The sequence below is a fragment of the Chanos chanos genome, chromosome 5 (genome assembly GCF_902362185.1).
Source record: "Chanos chanos chromosome 5, fChaCha1.1, whole genome shotgun sequence".
Taxonomy (NCBI): Eukaryota; Metazoa; Chordata; class Actinopteri; order Gonorynchiformes; family Chanidae; genus Chanos; species Chanos chanos.
Window position 1 is genome coordinate 23,377,373 of NC_044499.1, and position 19,490 is coordinate 23,396,862.

General features: G+C 40.6%; 1 protein-coding gene across 1 annotated transcript in view; it reads left to right on the top strand.

Moving 5' to 3' along the window:
* The window catches only part of pth1r (parathyroid hormone 1 receptor), a 53,176-nt gene that overhangs the window by 21,823 nt on the left and 11,863 nt on the right, over positions 1-19,490 (top strand). Inside the window, exons 2-4 of the mRNA XM_030774789.1 lie at positions 5,729-5,831; positions 12,909-13,019; positions 18,191-18,315. Coding sequence (XP_030630649.1) covers positions 5,729-5,831; positions 12,909-13,019; positions 18,191-18,315 — 339 coding nt within the window. The remainder of the gene's footprint in view (positions 1-5,728; positions 5,832-12,908; positions 13,020-18,190; positions 18,316-19,490) is intronic.

A 19,490-nucleotide genomic window follows, 5' to 3' on the forward strand; every position in this document is an offset into this window, starting at 1 on the left:
GTCTAGACGCTGGGGATAAATCCACAGATACCGGTGAAGAATATTTGTTTAGGTTTTCCCCTCTCCGTCTTTCACTAGTGTGTGTCTCTGCAGTTTTTCTGGCTCAAATGTAACATTCAGTCACCAGTGCAGGTCCACTCGGCATGCTGCCAAGCTAATATACATCCAATTGAATTAGGTTCAGGTATGTCGCCCACCAGACATAAGCCCTGCTTGTTCTGTTGTGAGGAAGCAACATTTGGCATGCTCTAGAAGAATCCGGCTCTCTGTTTCGATTGCACCACGTGTCTGTATGTCGTATTGAACAGTGTCCTTATAAACAAGCACCATTCAGACGTTTTCGCTGTTAAACCGCGGGGATCAAATGGAAAAGAGTTCTGAGAGGGTTTTCCAGCAGCAGGCTGCTGCTCTTTCCGCGGCATTCTTTGGTGCGAAGCCCGGAGGTGCGGGGAAGCGGTGAAATTCACGTGCGTGTTGCCGAGTAATAAAAAGGGCTCAAAACAACTGGGCTCCAGTTCCTTAAATCTCTCAGGGGCCCGTCCAAGGATGTTTCCTTCACACCCGTTGAGCTTTGACCTCGTTGGCACCTATCTGAGGTCAAAGGTCATGTAACCTTTCGGTAAATCTTCCCATACCCTTTGCTGAAGTGTCTTATTGTTACAGATATTCATTTATTTTGATGAGCAGTTAAGAAAATGTCATTTGGGGAGGATGAGTTAAGAAAATGTCATTTGGGGAGGATGAGTTGAGAAAATGTCATTTGGGGAGGATGAGTTGAGAAAATGTCATTTGGGGAAACTGCTGCTGTTGGGAATGACACTTTTAGTGCCTCTCTGGAATGTTTGCAGAAACGTAGGGTTCTCAGATTCCTCCATGGCTCCTTTGCTTGTCATTGGCACAACATCTGCACAGTGTTACGTTGGCTGGTGAATTTTTGATGTCATTTTTGCCTCCTTGGAAGGGACACTGGAATATTCTGTATTGGCAAGAGTCGGGCTAGCAAACAAGCCGTATCTGTCCGTGTTTGCTTGTGGCGGAATGTTGTTCCATGTGTGGTTGTTTGCTGTGCGTAGCCATAAATGTCCTCCTTCTGTACCGCCTTTCAGTGCCCGAAATGGACTTCCTTACCTCAGCTCCCCCCTCCCCCCGTTTCTCCACCCCATTCACTCATACAAGAGAAGAGAAAATATTTGATGAGTAGAATATTATGGTGTTTAGATGCTGTGGTTCTGTGTGGGGGTCATATGTTTGAGTTTCAGAGACAGGCTTGGAGAACAGAGCTCTGAAATAAAGATAGGAAGACTCAGCATTAACAGACGAGAGCACCCCTCATCCACCTGAGACAACAAAACAAAAACAGACAAAAAGAAAGAAAAAAAAAAAAAAAGGAATCAATCACTGAACACCCCTTTTCTGAAATTAGCCTGTATTTCTTATGGAGCAGCCAGTTTGGACTCTGGCCCAAAATCAGTTAGGATTTTGAGACTCTCCAAGTCTCTTAACATGACTCTTGTGAATACGCCCAAAGTCAGTTTTTAACAATTTGGATAAATTGTTTTCAGTAATTACGTAAAACAAAAAGAGAGAGCCAGCTCATCTAGATGAGGGATACATCCGCCAATGAATTTAAACAGTCCAGAAATAATTATCTCTCTCACATACTTGAAGCAATCATAGCTGTATTGAGGTAAGGTATCTCCCAGAAAGAGAGAGAGTTGCACCGCCGCGAAGATCAAGCTTTCGACATGGAGCTTTCTTCCTTGTCTGAAGAGCGATCTCTCTCTCTCGACCAAACGTGTAATTTGACAAAGTGATGCAAACTAAGACACAGCTTGTCACTCCGTCATCAGCACAGAGAAACATGGCACTGTCAGCTTTTGTTCAGAGGTGTACAAGTACCTGATGGCTGTGGTGACATAAAGGGGTTACACAAATTGACCCAGGGCTGAAAGCTGCAAACAACCAGCCAGTGGTTTAGTCTTTGATGCCTTCAAGCCCACTTTGTTTCAATTTTAAAGTTTCACATCTAGACGTCATGTGAATTAAAAGCGATGCAGTGATGTATTCATACTGATCATAAAAAAGTATTTGCACACACAAGGCTCCTTAAGATTGTGGCTCTATCTAGGAAAAAAAAACCAACTTTTTTTTTTTATTCACTTGATTTTCACTTTAATTAAGTGGATGCACGAGCATTTAAATGAATGTTTGGTCTGATACAAGTGGAAAAAAGTGGCCTCTTATCCAGCTAATAATGGCACATTATTTTTCAGGGCTGAAACACTCAGTTGCCTTTTAGCTAATGTTGGTTTACCAAATCCGGCAGGGTGAGAGAGAGTAACGTTAAAGCTTCCTTCAAATCCCAAACCTCTGAGTTTTACTGACCTTAGACTAAATTTCATGCATTTAAAGGAATTCCTGGCAGCGTTTTATATCTTTTTTTCCCCCTCATCCAAAAACTGAATAAAACTGTGATTGTGTGTGAGTGGTCAAGGGACTGGCGCGAAGCTCATGTTCTATCAAGACTTTATCGGGATCGCCTTTCCCCTCGCTGAAATACTGGAAATTATGAATTATAAATTCCGCTATGAAACGTGTTTCTCATTATCATATACAAACATGGCCAGGCACGCTCAAGCTGAGAGTCACTCAACCTTTCAGCAATAAAATAAAAGAGCGGTCGTTCATTGCAGTCATTTTGGCAGGGCCATCCAGAATGCCGCATTTGAATTTTTATGTCACACATACACACACACACACACACACACACTTGCCGATACACTGACAGGAGCAGAAAATGGGTTGACTAACTTCTTGAGTGCTGGATATTTTTCAAATGCAAAAGCTGCGGTTGAATAAATATTTTAGCATGCCAAAGAAGGAGCTTATCAGCAGCTCTCTTAAATATTTGTCTTTGAAACTAACTTGTTGGACTGCGGGAAACCCCGGAGACTCACAGTCATTTATTGGTTTAAGGTGACAAAAAAAAAACTTTATCCCAATATTTATCCGACAATTCCTACAGAGACCAATGGCAGGAACGGTTTTTATTGTAGCCTGAGAATAGCATGTATATGACATGCGGCTTATCGTTCTCATCTCCGATTACCGAGCTGTACCCGCTGGTTCTAACTCTGCAGTATTTAGGATGGTTATCCTTCTTGGAATGCATTAAAACTGATGGGCATTAGAAAAACATATGTACCATATATGCCACCAAGCTACCAGTAGAAAATCCATCTCATAAAAAAAACATCATACAGTTCTGTCAGATTAGCACATAATGGGTTTTACACACACAGTGATGAACATTGCTTGAACTCCAGCCGCGAGCGTCAACCAAAGACGGTAAGAGATTGTGTTTGTACAGGAGTTATGCCGGTCCACATGCGCCTTTGAGACCCCCCTCTCTGACGGGAACACAACTGTGTTAGCAACTTAGCAGTTGGCATTAATCACCTGGCCTTTGCCACAGTTGGAATTTCAAAATTATCTTCACACTTCCTGTCGAGAGCCACAGAGCGTCTGGAATTTTTAATACGTCTACATAGTCCTAGGACTGCTCATGTTACCAGACTGTGTGTGTATTGATTGATAGAATGGTCTCAGGTGATGGACACACACACACACACATTTTGATGTTCTTGGCTCTTGTTCTACTTATCCAAGAGGCTGTACTTTCTCAAGAACTTCCTCACATTCAAAAATATTGACACATGTATCATGGGGAAAGTGAGTGACGGTTTTATAAGTGATCAGATTATGGTCAGTGCTTTGATGGCAGGATGAAAAGGGTGAGTTGAATGGCTTCAGTTTTGTGGTGTTAAACACTCATACCTCACAGACAATGTCCCTCATTTGTTCCATTCCCTTTTTACACAAAAGAAACAGATTCACACAACACCACCTGCACATTTTTGATAGAGAACCTTAAAAGATATTGCTAGTTTATATTTTTATCAATAATTGTCAGTAAATTTTTTGACTGTAGTCTGACCTCTTTAAGCAGGCACATCAAGACTTTCATAATCTTCTGGTCTAGGCCTAATGTTTATGTTCACAATATATAGTTATGGGTAATATTAGAGGGTGATGCTGAAATTTCACTGTATTTAGATGTGGATAAAGTAATGGAAACACCTATTTATTGAATGTATGCAATGCTTACATAAGCATTCATTAACCAGTAATGGTATTAATTGGAATGTAATAAAATCAGTAAGGTGATTTGCTGAAAATATTAGTAGTGTGTATACTACTACTTAATACTTACCTTCAGGACAGCTTCAATCCTTTTTAAGAAAATTTTTAACAAGTTTTGAGCGACTTTAAGTAGAATACTGGACCATTCTTGATGTAGTGTGGTCTCCACTTCTTTGTGCTATAAGGGTTTGGAAAACTCCTCCACATTCTATAATGGATTTTTCTATAAAGCATAATGACTGGATCTCAAGAATGATGAGTCCACAGAATGGGACTGTCTTCATCCCGATGGTGGGCGTGTGTGTATGGGGGCGTCATTGTCGTGGGACAGGGGTACATCTTGAAACACTGTCTGAACCATAGCGTGCATCTGACGGACTAAAATAGCTTTGTATTCCCTGTTTGGTCCTGTGGCGTGCAGAGCGATATTGAGCTTGGTTTTGAGCAGCATCTGAATGGCAGTTCCGCTGTAAACATCAAATTACAACGTGCAGTTTTTGTTAAGACTCAATCGCGGTGGCATGGATGCAGCGCTGAGGTGATTTTAGAGTTTGTTGTTTTTGTGGTTTTTTAGCAACTATCCTGTGAAGCACATGTTTGTCCTCGTCGGCAAAGTTCCGCTTCAGATCACTGGACCTCTGATGAAGTTTCCTTCAGTGGTTAGCATATGGAGTCGTGATCTTCATGCTTCTGACGCACAAAATGGTTTTGCCCTTTCTGTTACTGAGGCGTCTGCGATTTCGACACCCAACTCTTTGACCCTGTTTCAAAATCTCTCATAAGATTGCTTTTTAAAACAAACATTGTGGTTAGAGTTAATCTGTGATTCATGTGCGACCTTTCTGATCGTGACCTAGTTATTTCAAAATAAGAGTCCTTCTTTTTTGTTGGTGGCATACAGATAGAATGTGTTTAGCCTTTCTTGGTAAATGTTTTTAGTGTACAAGAAAAGTGGCATGATGGGCAGAAGGTCAAACAAAGTGAGAACTTGCAAAAAGCCATGAATTCCTGTCTCTTCTGCCTTTTTTCACATGCTTTCTACACAACCTAAGCATATTCTCACTTTTTGTACATTTCACGGCAAGGAGAGTGTGTAGGCACGTAGTTCGCAGGTTAGAGCCGGGATCGTCCCGGAGGCACCTAATATTTAGAATAGCAGATGTTTCTCTTCACATTTGAGACTTGCATAGTGCATGCTTTCATCATATAACTCCTTAAACGTGCACCTAAGCATAATTGTTCTGACAAATATTTTTACTGGAATTATCTGGTTAAAAGACATGGGAATGAAACAATTCTCCTGCTTGACCTTCAGTCTACTGCAGCTTCTCTCTGGTCAGTGAGGTAATTAGTGAGGGTTTTTAACGCTTTGCCCTTCCTAGTGTGTGCTGTGTGTAAAGGATTACCTGCTTTGTTCTGCAAATCCATCCGGAGTTGAAACCACATTGTTGATGGATCAGTGGATTTAAGAAACAATGTTTTAGGTCTTCAATTAAAAAGTCTTTTTTTTTCCCCGGCTATACAGGTCGATGCTGATGATGTTCTCACGAAAGAGGAGCAAATCTATCTACTCGTCAGTGCCAAACGAAAGTGTGAGCGAGTCATCAAGTCCAAACACAAGGTTGCCGGTGAGTATTTTACTTGTCATTACTATTCTTATTCCAAAACGTTTCATAACAGCAAATATACTCTTTGACCATAATGTGAATGTGTACACAGAGATGTACAGCAGAGATGCATCCATAAAACTCCTCCTTGTGTTCACTTTATTTTCCCAAGGACTGCATGTCCTTTAGGAATTTGTTCCCCATAATTAACAAGCAAGCAAGCAAACAAACAATAAACAATAAATAAGTAAAGTGGATATATAAAGTAGATTGTGATGCCTGAAGCTTACTAAAACTCTTTGAAATCGTAGGCTGTAAGACTGTGAGTTACCAGTGACATATTTTTAGTCATGGTAATAACACTGAGGAGAGAGAGAAGGAGCTCAAACATTGTCCGCTGTGTAGAGGAGAGACATGAAGAAAGCTGTATCAGGTTGGATGTCTTTCCCCAAATGAAATGCAACCCCGGGCGCGAAAGCCAACCGGCCCGTCTAAACGGAGTTTGCCAGATGTCACATGACCAAACCACTTCACAGAGGTACAGACGGGCTCCTGACACAGCGCTGAGTGGATTGATATTAACAAAAATGACACCTGTGTCAAATGGAAATTTGTACTCGCCCGTGCAGGCAACAAGTGGCTTCTAGAGCTTGTACTGGAATAGGTTTGTGCGTCTGACCAGGGGTCCTTGGCATGCCACATCAAATCAGCTAGGCTCTAAGCAGAGCAGACATTGATTGGTTTAGAACTGCCCATTTCGTCCTCCAAACCGGGCCAAAGCCAACAGAATCTATTAGTTTCTGTTAAACTGCCTTGACAGCTTTCATGGGTTTTTTTTTCCTTCTTCTTCTTCTTCTTCTATTTTTTTAATTCCCAAAACAAAATGAATTTTAAAAAATCACGGAGTCTATGTTAGTTTCAGCAATGATGGAAATTCATTTCGGTGATATGAGGGATGGGGAACGTTGCTTAACATACAGTGATTTTTTTTTTTAAATGTTATTTGTCTGTGAATCAGGCTTGCTAATGTTTTCATTGATTTTTATGGGGATGGGAAACAGCATGGAGAGATGCTTAGTTGTTATTGAAATTTTCCTGCTGTGAGGGGAAAAAAAATCCATTTCAGAAGATGTGTGTTATCCTAAAGATTGAGGCTGAACGGCATATGAACTGTGATTGGTGTTGTATTCAGTAAGTGTTTTCTTTTTTTTGCTTTGACAGAAGCCATACATTTGATTGTTGATCACAGCTAAAGTTTCTGTATGTAACAATCCAGCATTTAACATAGACGTCTCCTTCACTGTGACAAATTGTCATTGAAAGATGCAAAAGATTTGTTGAGAGGCATCTGCCAAACTGATTGCTGAGTTGCGAGAAAGGAATGAGAGGGTCTATATTTTTTTTTCTCTTCTTTCTATTTCTTCTGCTTTTCTTTCTTTTTTTTTTTTTTTTTTAACTAAAGCCCCAGTTTCCTTTCACTGTGGTCAACACTCGCAATTCGGTTCCGTTATGTCCAAGATTTTTGAAAAATGTACCCATGTTTATCAAGTTATTGTCAGGGCCAGACTCTTGTATCATTTTCCACTCATCAGTGGCTCATTTTAGTGCTATTAAAGCAAAAGATTTGACCATCTAAACAAAACAGAGAGAACTATGAGCGTAACAATTACGCTTGTTTATTTCCAGGCAGAGCGAGCTGGGAAACTTGAGCCTAGATCAAAAGCAGCAAACGGTGGAAATGTGCAGTTTGTGTCTCTGCACTTTAGACTTGTTATTTTTCACAGAGCGTTAATGGAGCTTAGGCCTGTCTTGTAGCACATCAGAGGATCTCAATCAGAGAGCTTTTGGATACTAACATTAGGCAGAGCTCTGGAATATACATTAGGCTTTCTGTTTTTGTCTCTCTCACTCTCTCACACACACACACAGGTCCAGTCAGCCCACCTGAGCACTGTCATATCTAATGCCTTCTGACATTTCTTTCATGTCACTGTTGAGACACCCACTGCACTTTTTCCAGGTATCTGTTTGTTTTTCTTCTTTTATCCCCCAAAAAAGCCATTCCCCTCGGCCTCTTGGCCTTTGGAGTGTGTTTGTGAGTGTGCGTGCATGCATTTGCGTGCGTGTGTGTGTATGTGCGTGTGTGTGTGTGTGTCTTTTCTTGTTTTAAAATAATCGGTATTTCTATACTTGGTGAGATGATGAGAAAAGAATGAATGAGTAGAAGATGAAGAGAGACAGGGGGAGACGGAAAGAGAGACCACTGAAAAGGTTTTAACCTCCTTCCTGTTTAGGGTTGTGGAAGAAGTCACATTCGCTCAAAATCTTCAGTGTCACTGAGAGAGGGGGGAAAAAAAGAAAAGAAACATTGCAGAACAGAGAAGGAAGAACTGTCCTTTTATCCTCCTTCCTTTCCTAAGTCAACCGTTGACACGTCTCGGTCGTCTAGAAGATCACGTCAACTATCATAAGAGCCTGTTGTGGCGTGTGCCATCGCACGTTCCTGCAGTGAAAGAGGACGGTCTTTGTCACTGTGCCTTGAGTCACTGCATGTTTCACACTCGCTGAAGGTCTAGGATTTTTTTTTTTTTTTTTTTGAAGGTCATCTTTTCAAAGCAGCTGACTTGAATTATAAACCATGCCATAAAAAAACCCCCCCACAATTCATGTTTCAACCACTGTCACCTGACAGTTGAATTTATTGCAGCTGTAGTTGCAGTGATGTGGGGTGGATTTTTTTTTTCGTACTTGGGACAGGATCCTTTTGATCGGTTGCGAATCTGATGGTGGAGAGCTCAGGTTCTTGGTTCTGGGCTCTGGGCTCCAGGCTACTGGACTCTGGGCTTGGGTTTTGGAGGACTGTGCGTCACACTTGACCTGCATACCTGATGACGTTTGGTGCCTCTTTCTGGTGGCTGTTGTCCGACCCCTTTTGGAAGATTGCACACGTCCTTCCGATCATAGCACAGTTGAAGAAATTAGGCTGAGCATTCTTACCTTAGAAAGAGAGAGTGAGAGTGGGTTTGAGAGAGAGAGTGAGAGAAAAACAGAGAGAGAGAGAATCTCTTCAGACTAGTTTCACTTGAGATTGCTTCGGGGCCTCTAGAGAGGAGAGACCAAATCCATCAAGTGGAGCAAATAATTGATATTTTTGGTAATTGGCAAAACTGGACTGTTTGACTTTTCTACCATATGTTTAAACACATTATTATAAGTTATTCTCAGCTGAATGGCACTTTTCTCTCAGATTCATGTTTAAGCTGTGCACTGAAAGGAATGTTGTTAGGTAAAACACACTTAAATTAGAAAACGTAATTAAACACGAACATTAAGTTAGAATTAAGATGGTAATTGCTGACAAAAAGCTTAGTTAGGCAAATTTACATAAACTTCTGCAAGTTTTAAATTAAAAATTAATAAAGAAACAAACACGCAAATTCATTTGCAGCTTCAGAAAATGCGGCTCTTTTTAGATGATGTCTCTAAACTGAAGTCTTTGTCTCCTTATGTTGTTCGTCATTGTTATTTTCTTTTATATGTTGAGATTTTTGGTGTCACCGTGGGCTTAGATGTTTCTTTGAGAGTCGTCGGCTCACTTAAAAAGCCAAAGTATTTCCACATATCCAAAGGCCTTCACCAGTGTCCTAATAAACCCTAATTAACCAAATAATAGTAATCCCAGTAATTAAGGGAATATTTTTTTCATTGACACTATATGAAAATGCTTAGCATTTAAATAGGAAAACTGAATTAAGTTTAATCATCAGTCGCTGTTGATGTTATTGGGTGGCTTTTGTGCAGGCAAAAACCTGCACATGTTTCCCAGAAAGAACAAGTCACAGGAAATGAATGAGTATCTTACCCACAGCCATGTGTGCTTGATTGTGATTTTCACCATTAAAACTAATCCAAAGGAAAACAGTATTTCTTCTTAATTACAGTTTTCTGTATTTCACACAATATATCATAAAAATGAAGCCTTACAGTCAAAATGGGACTTTATACTCAGGACAAAATTATGAGTCACATGCATCATTAACTTACTTATCTATCTGGCAATCTGTCTATCTGTCTATCTCTCTGTCTGTCTATTTATCTGTCTATCTGTCTGTCTGTCTGTTTATCTATCCCATTGAGGTGTATGAGGCCAGAGAAGAGATTTGATATATCTCATGTGGTGTGATCTTGCTGTATGTATAAGCTAACTACGTGTAGACTGGGTTGTGTTGAAATCTCGACTGTGCCTTGTGCGGAGTCAGCAGTTAGTCAAGCAGTGATTAAGGTCTAATGTTACCGTCGGTTACTGCCAAGGACATACTGACTGGAGCACAATACACCCGTGTCACGCTCAATTAAGTGGATTTCTCACAGAGGTGCCACTTAAAAGAGGATATTTTTGAGGTGTGGGGGGTGGATTGGTGAGCAGAAATGTGGCCATGAACCTCTTGCTGAGTGAGAAGAAGAGGTGTTGCTGGATTTGGCTGGTTTTGGGAGGGGAGAGTAAGGGTGTGTGTGTGTGTGTGTGTCTTGGGGGGGGGGGGGGGGGCGTTGGTTTGCCGACCACGCTGCCTTGTCTAAGCTTTTGTGGGACCACCCTTGATGTTTTCGTCCAAGTCGAGGTTAAGAGAAAAAAAAAAGGCAGTTAAACCAACTATTATTAGAACAGTAGGAGCCGTGATGGATATTTTGAATTGTTTGCACACTGTGGCATGTAAATGAGCAAATAGCTCAGAGTTGATTTAAGCTATTCTAGTCCGTTTCCCTGAAGCTGGCAGCCTCAAACCTCAAGTCAAGGCTGGTCTCCTTGCGCGAGATATAGCGTAGCTCTGTGAAGCCCACTTATTTGTTGTTATTGCGCGTTTGTGCCTCGGTTAAGGCCAAAGTTGCCATGGCTCCAGCCGAACAAGGTTCTCATTGAGAGAGATGCTGAGGTTCAGGCTGGGGCGGACAGTGGGGGGATGTGGGTTATGGCCCGGCTCTAGGCCATGTGTGAAAATAGCTCACAGCTCAAACGGTGTGGTTGGGGGGGGGTGAGATGGGGTGGAGGGGTGTTGTATATGAGGGAAGAGTAAAATAACGCTGAGAACTGCCACAAAAGCGTGCATGTATCAGAGAGGTCCATAATATGCTTTGACATCCTCAATTCGATTGGGAGAGGAAGGGTTAGTGAGTGAAAAGAAAGGAAAAAAATAAATATTAAAATCCAGATGAGATCATCTCTAACCGTGTTGCCCCTTACGCCCTCCCCCCCCCCGCCCCCCAAACCACTCTCCACAAAACCTCACCCAACATACGATCATACGTTTTCATATCTATCTCATGGTTTAGGAATGATATATTTAAAGCACACGTGTATGGATTCTAATTTGGGGCTAATGATTCCGTAGGTGGTCCGCTACACGTAGGAGCTCTGATGAAACCTAAGCTTTTGCAAGTCGTGCGGTTATTGTTATTTTGAAGCAGAAAATGTGTAGTTAGCTAGACTGCCGGCTCAAATGTCCTGGTAAAGAGGCCTATTTAAAAAGCTATCCTCTCTTTAATTTGATGTGTAAAGTGACAAGCGACTCAATGGGCACATAAAGAGAGTTCGGTCAGCGCTTCAGATTTTTTTTGCCTTTGAAATACTTGATTACAGGAACGGGAAAGATGATGGATCTGGAGCAAAGCGTACCCAGTCGCGTTTTTATCCTTAACTAGTTATTTGTGGCGATTTTGGGGGCAGCTGCTTTCAATAATGTTGAATGAAGGCAAAACCCAAAACCAAAGCACTGCCAAGACACTGTGGGGAAAGGGGCACCTCTCCCCCCCTATCAGAGGTCTGGATTCACATCTACACCCTCAGGAATAGCTAACATCCAAGAACATTTGAAAAATATAAATGTCTCCAAAGCTTTTTATTTCCATCATTTATAGTGTTAGGATGAAATTGCATCAATTTCCTTGATGCTCGGTGGAATAATCGCGCTGTGTTTTGTTGTCATAAATTCACTAGTAATATCAATTTCCACACTCATTACATTCTGAAGAACACGCGTGTGTTACAAACAAGGGAAATGGTGAATTCCGAACGCTTTTTCTTTTTTAATGCTTTAGGCTGACATTGTTCCACTGTCCCAGACTGACCTCAGGCATCTTAACAAACAGGAAACACACTGTTGCTTCCTGATTCTGGCCTGAAAAATGCATAGTCGTGAGTTTTGAGTATGTGAAGAACTCGGTGTAATCAGAAAAATACTAAATCAGATGGGAGAAAAAGAATAGATGCTCTATACATTGAATGTTTAGCTTGTATACTCCACTGCCACTGAAGGAACGCTGCGTGCGCTGCATTTCTCATTTAAACTGGAGACAGAGCTGCTGGTAGCTGAGCTTTGATTACCAGACCAACGCTGAGACTGGAAGGTGATTTCACTGAATTGTTGATGGGCTAAACACAGCCATCTTCTTCTGCTCAGCAGGTGCAAGATGACGGGGAATTAAAAAAAAAAAAAAAAAAAGCGCACCACTGGGATGAGAAAGAAAGCCAGCTGCCGTTATTACACCCTCAAAAACCCTGTTTGTTTGTGATGCTGACTGTTTAAGATTAGCAGCTAATATGACTCAAGGAGTAAACAAATGGTTCTGTTATTGTTTGTCTGCAATAACCTGAGACTGGAATGAAATGTGAACAAAGGAGCTGTTTCAGTTTTATCGCCACCAATCTGACAGCCTTGTCTTAATTGACCACACATGATTACATTTTGGTAAAATAGTATGAAAATACTAGTGTACGTAGCAGGATTTTATTTCAATGCCTCATTTTCATATTTCTGTGGGGTTTTATTCTCGATTGAAAAAGGAAGGATTCATTTATTATATATGAGCAAGTTGACATTGATCTTTACAGTGAAATTGGTTTAGACCCATGATGAGGTCCACGCAGCATGGAAAGAAAACTAAATGTCATAGACTGAGTGAACAGAGAAACAAAAGCATGTTAGAACTCCTGCATCCTCTGTGCTGGCCAAAGTGAAGAGGATGATTTTTATAGTGAGAGAAGAGAGCTGTGCAGGGCTTGAGCTGGCCACCGCTAAATGTCATAACCGTTTGATTTCTCAGAAGGCTTCTGCTTGCCCGAGTGGGACGGAATCGTGTGCTGGCCCGAAGGAGCTCCTGGAAGGACCGTATCCACCGCCTGCCCAGAATACATCTATGACTTCAACCACAAAGGTAAGGCTCACTCACTCTCCATCCGCTGGCCCGTCAGCCCAGGCTGATTAGCATTCACCTATGGGTGACAAAAAATCTGGCACCACTGCAAAGACTATGTATGATAGGCTTGCACTGTCAAACAGCAACTCACAAAAAAAGGCAGACAAATGCAAGAGAACAACATGGGACAGAAAAACGAATTTTTGGAAAACAGACACAGTCATGGGAAATAACAAAAAGAAGTAAAAACACAACCATCCGACGTGATTATACGACCACATGTAATAAAATAAAACATAGCTGAAGTGTTCACATTGGACATACTCCAGAACCTCGTGGGCAGGGCAGTGCGTTCGTGTGAAATCGTAGTGGCTTTGTTGGCCCGATCTATAGCCACCTCAAACACTGACGTTAGACATAGAGGATGTATACTAATGTTAATATCTTACCAAGGCAAGAAGCTGCCTGACACAATTTGATAAAGTTATGTTTTTCTAAATTCCTTCACAGGGTTAAAAACAGAACAGGGTACTGCATGTAAACATGTTTTGTGTTTTTCAGTCCCTGTCATTGCTGGAATAATTCTTTTGGGCTGTTGGTTTTTTGATGGCTTCAAAAAAATTTTTTTTTTTTTTTTCCAAAACTTTTCCATGTTTGTTATAAAGCTGTTTGTACCTTGTATGTTTTGTCTGATATTTCAAAATCCATTTGCTTGCCTTTTTTTTTTTGTGATTTGTCATTTTTGTTTTGCAGTCCTAAGCCACACCGATAAGGTATAAGAGGTGTATTAAATAAGTGGTCCTTCTGGAAAAGGTCTTTCAGGTGTCTTTTTATATCCTCCCACATGACGCTAAAGCGATGAGACAGAGGGCGAAACTTGCAGTGCATATGTAAATTGAAGAAATGATCCAATACTGAGTCAAAGGTTAGAAAAATATATATGTTTTGGTTTTGGAAGACACCTCAGTGCAAAAATGTAAAAGTGCACGAGGAATAAAAACAGCAAACGTTTCATGTCAAAGAAGCATGAGCGGTGCCATAAAGAGTCAGCACCCACACCTGGCTTCTATCAACAGATAATTAGGAGACTAACACATTCCAGACAGATATAAACATACCAGATAAACACCACACAGATACGTTAAATAGATCAACCCTGACAGAGTAAAGGATGCTTTTATATAAATTTTACGTTTTGACAATATTTGAATAAAAACAGACACCTATGGACAAAGGAGGGAGTGGATGTGACAGCAATAATGAAATCATCTTTCCATTCTCAGATGTAACCTGTCACTTGAATTTGACAGAGATCCTCATACCATGTTAAAAAAAAAAGAAAAGAAAAAAAAGAAAAATGTGCAGTTCTTCACCATGCATTTGGCTGTGGGTTATCTATCTTAAGTGTGAACTGAAATACTTAGTCCTGATCTTACGTGTGTTTACATAAATCTTCCCATTCTGCCCTACAGTGAGACCTCGCATGTTGATCTCATTGTGCAACTTATGTCCATACAACTGCCTTTGTCTATGAATGAGATTTTATAAAAACAGCTTTTCAGAGGTACAGATTGATAACTCTGCCATTCAGAGATATTCTTAATCACTCCATGATGCTGCGTCTGTCTTCAGAGATGTGCCTGATGACAAAACCCTGGATGGCTTTTCAGATCTTTTGTGGAAAAAAAGGAGAAAAGAACACTCTCCTTCCGCTGCTGTTGTGTTAGGCCTGATTTCTGTCCTGGAGAGGCTGTCACAGGTTCCATTTTCTCTTCAGACCATGTGTGGCTTTTCATGGACTTCAACAGTAGTATGGCTCACTCCATTAAAATTCAAAGCTCAAACTAGTCAGATTTCCTTCATGGATACCCGTTTTCACATGTCTGTCTGTCTCTCTCTCTCTCTCTCTCGCCTTGCTAGGTCTACAGATAAGAATAGTATCCTTCCTGCCTCTGGTTCTCATCCTGCTTATCTCAAATAGGGTCTTTTCTCCACACAGGTAGTTATTGAAAGTTAAATGGATCTGCATGAGTGAAACAGGCTTTAATCCTGAGGGCTGTAAGCCTGATGCAGGCTAGGTTATTGATGCCCTCAACAGGATATTTAACATTGACATGGTCTCTTTTAGAAGGACAAAAAGAGCAAGTAAATAAAATAAATAAATCCCGTTCTTGTACCACTACCTACTCTCCCTTAAGTAAAAACAGATCAAAGCTGCTATCATGAAGCCCTGGTGCACTGGTCCACTTTTTTAAAATGTTTTTGCTGACCATGCTCTCCACTAGCACTACTGAGCAAGGAATTTCAGGAACTGCATTATGGGGGAGGACATGTGTCCTTGGGCACAGGAATGGTATGGGTCAGAAATCACGTAGGTGACTGGCTTCTGCCCCCGCAGGACGAATGCCGCATGCAGGAACAGCACTGACAGAACCTACGATTTCAGTGGTTCTTCAGCAAGTTGCCAGTTATTATTCTAACAGTGTCCAGTATCTTCCATTTTGTCCAGACAGTAAACAGCACTGTGGAAAAACTAACAGGCATACCCACATTTTTTGTCATTGAACACAGATGTGCCTGTAGGAGTAATGGTCAGAAGTGGCTTATTGCTGGTTGTTTTTCAGAGGCCAGTCACCTTGGCTACTCCATGACATTTTTGTGCCATCCAACACAAAAGGATGCTCACACAGAGCTGGTCAGATAGATCACATCTTAGCCTGCTACAGGCTCAGTGTAGATGGCTTGTTTGTATCTGCAAGCTCTCTACGTTTGTCCACAAATGAAGATTTATCATTGAAATGCTTTTTGTGAATGAAGTATTCATTTTGCTATGTGAATTATAGATTTCTGATCATTAGAAATAAAAACAGATATTTAAAAATAAAAGTATTCAGTAAAATTCTGTAATTTAGATTGAGTATGTGCTGCTCTGCAACACTTTGCTTTTGTTGTTGTTAATTTAAAATTTCTGTTTACCTGCTTAACAAATGATAAACTAGGCATTCTCTACTCTCTCAGTGTTGATCTATTTAACGTGTCCCTACGCTGTTAATCTGTTATGTTTATATATCTGGATTGTGTTAGTCTCCTAATTATCTGTTTAGAGAAGCCAGGTGTTGGTGCTGACTCTCTCCACTGATGGTCCATTGACAAGAAATGCTTGCTATTTTTGTTCTCTGTGCACTTCTATGCTTTTCCACTGAGAATAAATGACATATATTTTTGTAACCTTCCCTTCAACATTGGATCGCTTCCTAAATTTCCATAGTGTGTGAGAATTTCTTTTATTCTTCCATTGTAGTTTTTGATTCTTGCACGCGTGTGGATATAACTTGCTCAAATTCCAAAAAAGGCTTGCCTAAAAATATCCCATACCCCACACATTAAAACCATGAGAGAGTCCATATGCCTCAGTTCCTTCACACACACACACACACACACACACACACACACACACAAAAAATGAACTTAAATCCACAAAGTGACGCCACCCTCAACACAAGCCATTAATCTGAATAAACCAGCGTTGCCACTTTGTGGATTTTAGCCACATAGTTCTTTGATGATTTCCAGCACAGTACCCAGAAGTCTTTTAAGTCTTAAAGTGTTTCCTGGTTGTGTCCTGAGGAGACAAGGGAGTAAGCACTGTCTCAGTCCCAGTTTACCACTACACTGTCTGAGGCATCTCATCCACTCATCAAGCCTGGAATGTCATCAAATTATTCATCCAGTCAAAAGTGTTTGATGGAACTCTTACAATAAGGTGTAGACTTTTGAACTATTTGAGTGTTTAGCTCCAGAAATGCTGGTGTAACTCACTGAGTAACACTCTTAAAACCTCCCATGTGTTCTGTTGTCTTAAAAAAAAAAAAAAGGAAAAAGGAATTTTTTTCTTTTCACTGATGTGTTCCACATACTAAAAAAATGATAACATCATCAGTCCTTTTGCATGTTTTTGGTTCTATCACGGTTTCAAGGAGCTAACTCAAGTGAAAACCTCCAGTGTCCTTAGAGAGCTTGTACACATCACACTTCACTGAGTCTTGTAATTGCAGCTTGTTGTTAAATGAGCTTTGATACAGGTTGCAGGAAGTCAGTGTGGCTCAGTTTATTTAGGACAGTTGGTCATTTGTTGGTAACAGCTCTAAACCGAATTGCTTGCAGAGGAGTGTACATAACCAAAAGACAGCGACAGACAGGTCCCTCGGGTTTGGCCCCAGGTCGTGCTCATACTGCTGCCGCCCACGCACATTGAGCTGATGTTTTCTTCAAATCTCTTTATCTCCATTGTCAGACGCATTGGAGAGTGAAAATTGAGTCCAGGTGTCATGTGGAAACTCGTATCTAGATGGAGGTTTTTAGGTGTATTATTGTTTCCAATGATCTGTCAGTTCTATGAGGTTTGTTCTGGTCTGTTAATGATGTAAAAAAAAAAATGACATGTGACTTCTACACAGTTTAAATTGAATAATTGATGGACCATGCCGTGTTTTATGACTCATACCGCTGACATCTGCCTTTAAATGGAGATGCTTTCTTAAATCCAGATCCAGATCCAGAATTCCAGAATTTATTAAAACGCCTTAAAATCCAACAGAGGGTTTTTGAAGGGTTGCCATCGCTGAGGGTTTTTTTTTGTTGTTATCTTGAGTGTATTTTGCTTTGGTTGGAAAGTGTAGACTTGCTGGTTAATTTGTTTGCTGACAGCCACTGTCATCAGGGCCAAGTCAGCCATACATCAATACACCGATCCACCCAGTATCTCTCCTTTGTCCACCTGTGTGTCACATATTAAGACGCTTTTATCACAACATGAGCAATTGATTTGCAAGGCAGCTTCACTACAAGACTGGAAATTAAACCATTCATTCAAAGTATAATACAACCCTATTGAAACCAAACACCCCCATCCCCCAAACTGGCCAGAACATTCATTAGATTTTACAGCAGTGTCTTTATATACAAATTGTTGTGGCAAATTATGACTGAATTTCAACGATGACTGCGTTTTTTCATCACACAGAGATTTGGCAGATATTAGACCACATTTTCATGTATCATGTGAACAAGGTATGGTCCAGTATCTACCACCATGTGTTCCTATCTTTTCTCTCTCTCTCTCTCTCTCTCTCTCTCTCTCTCTTTTCTGTGGAGTAATACATGAATGATGAGGTGGCTTCTGTGTTCAGGATATGCATATCGGCGCTGTGACATGAATGGAACCTGGGAGCTGGTGTCAAGCAACAACAAGACATGGGCCAATTACAGCGAATGTGCAAAGTTCCTCAGTCACTACAACCAGAATCAAGAGAGGGTAAGATACTCAGGCATATCTACGCACAACAACTCCACAGTCTTAGCTGGGTCTCTTATCAGTGTGACTAAATATCATTGTCTGAAATACGTAAAACACCAAAAGAGGACAGGGTGTTAATCCCAAGAGATGTGCTTGATTAATAATCATGAATTTTGCCCAAGGTGTTCCTGGTACTTTTCAGATAAAAACAAAGCTATACATAGGTTTTAAGTCCTTGAGTAAAATAACAGATAAATAGTGCTTTTGGAGTATCATAGGCAGAATCTGCCAGTGCCTGTTATGAACGAGTGTGCCCAGACAGAGCACCGTTTGACCTTCTTTTAAAGTCAGTGGTTTAGTGCAGTCAGTTCAGTGCATTGTTTGTTGGCCTTTAAGTCAGTCTGTCTATATCTGAATTTAACTTCCAATGAATTTTGAGTCATAATCAGTTCATTTGAGGTACCAATGAAACATTACTGACCAGTTCAAAATTCAAATGAAAAAACAGTTGACAGCAAATCATTAGTTTGTTCAGGTCCCAGAATCCATTGCACACACCCAACACTCTGTGCCCTACACTCAATGCAATGTGTATTGAGAGTAAAACTCGGGTCATAGCCAAGTGCAGATCATAGAATCTCTTTCTATAATTGTCTTTAATTGTGACATATTAACCACTGCAGACGCCTTTCTTTATCCTTTTGTATTACAAATAAGCAAACTATTTTGACCACAAACGCCTATTAATCTTTTTTTTTTCTTTCTTTCTATTTTTCTTCTCTTTCTTTTTTTTCTGGAGAGATGAAACCATTATAGCACAAACTTTATAGATCCACCCTTAATTCGGACGGTCACCTGTTAGTCATTAAATATGTGACACAAGCTGCGTTGATAGAACTTAGCTGCCAGTAGAACTTACTTATTGGCAAGTCTTCAGTGAAGTTATGTTAACGTAGATGGCATCACAATGGCCAGCATTAGCATTCAAGCACCATATGCACAAACAAAGCCATCACTTTGCTGTTTTCTTTTCCTTTTTTTTCTTTTTTGAAGTTTATAGTTGGGGTTAAGATCATCTCAGGCCATTTTAAAAGCCACTCCATTTATTCCCAAACTTGCATTGAGCTATGGATTTCAGGACAAAAAAAATGGAATGAATGTGCATCATTGCAGTCAAAAAATGGAGACCACTT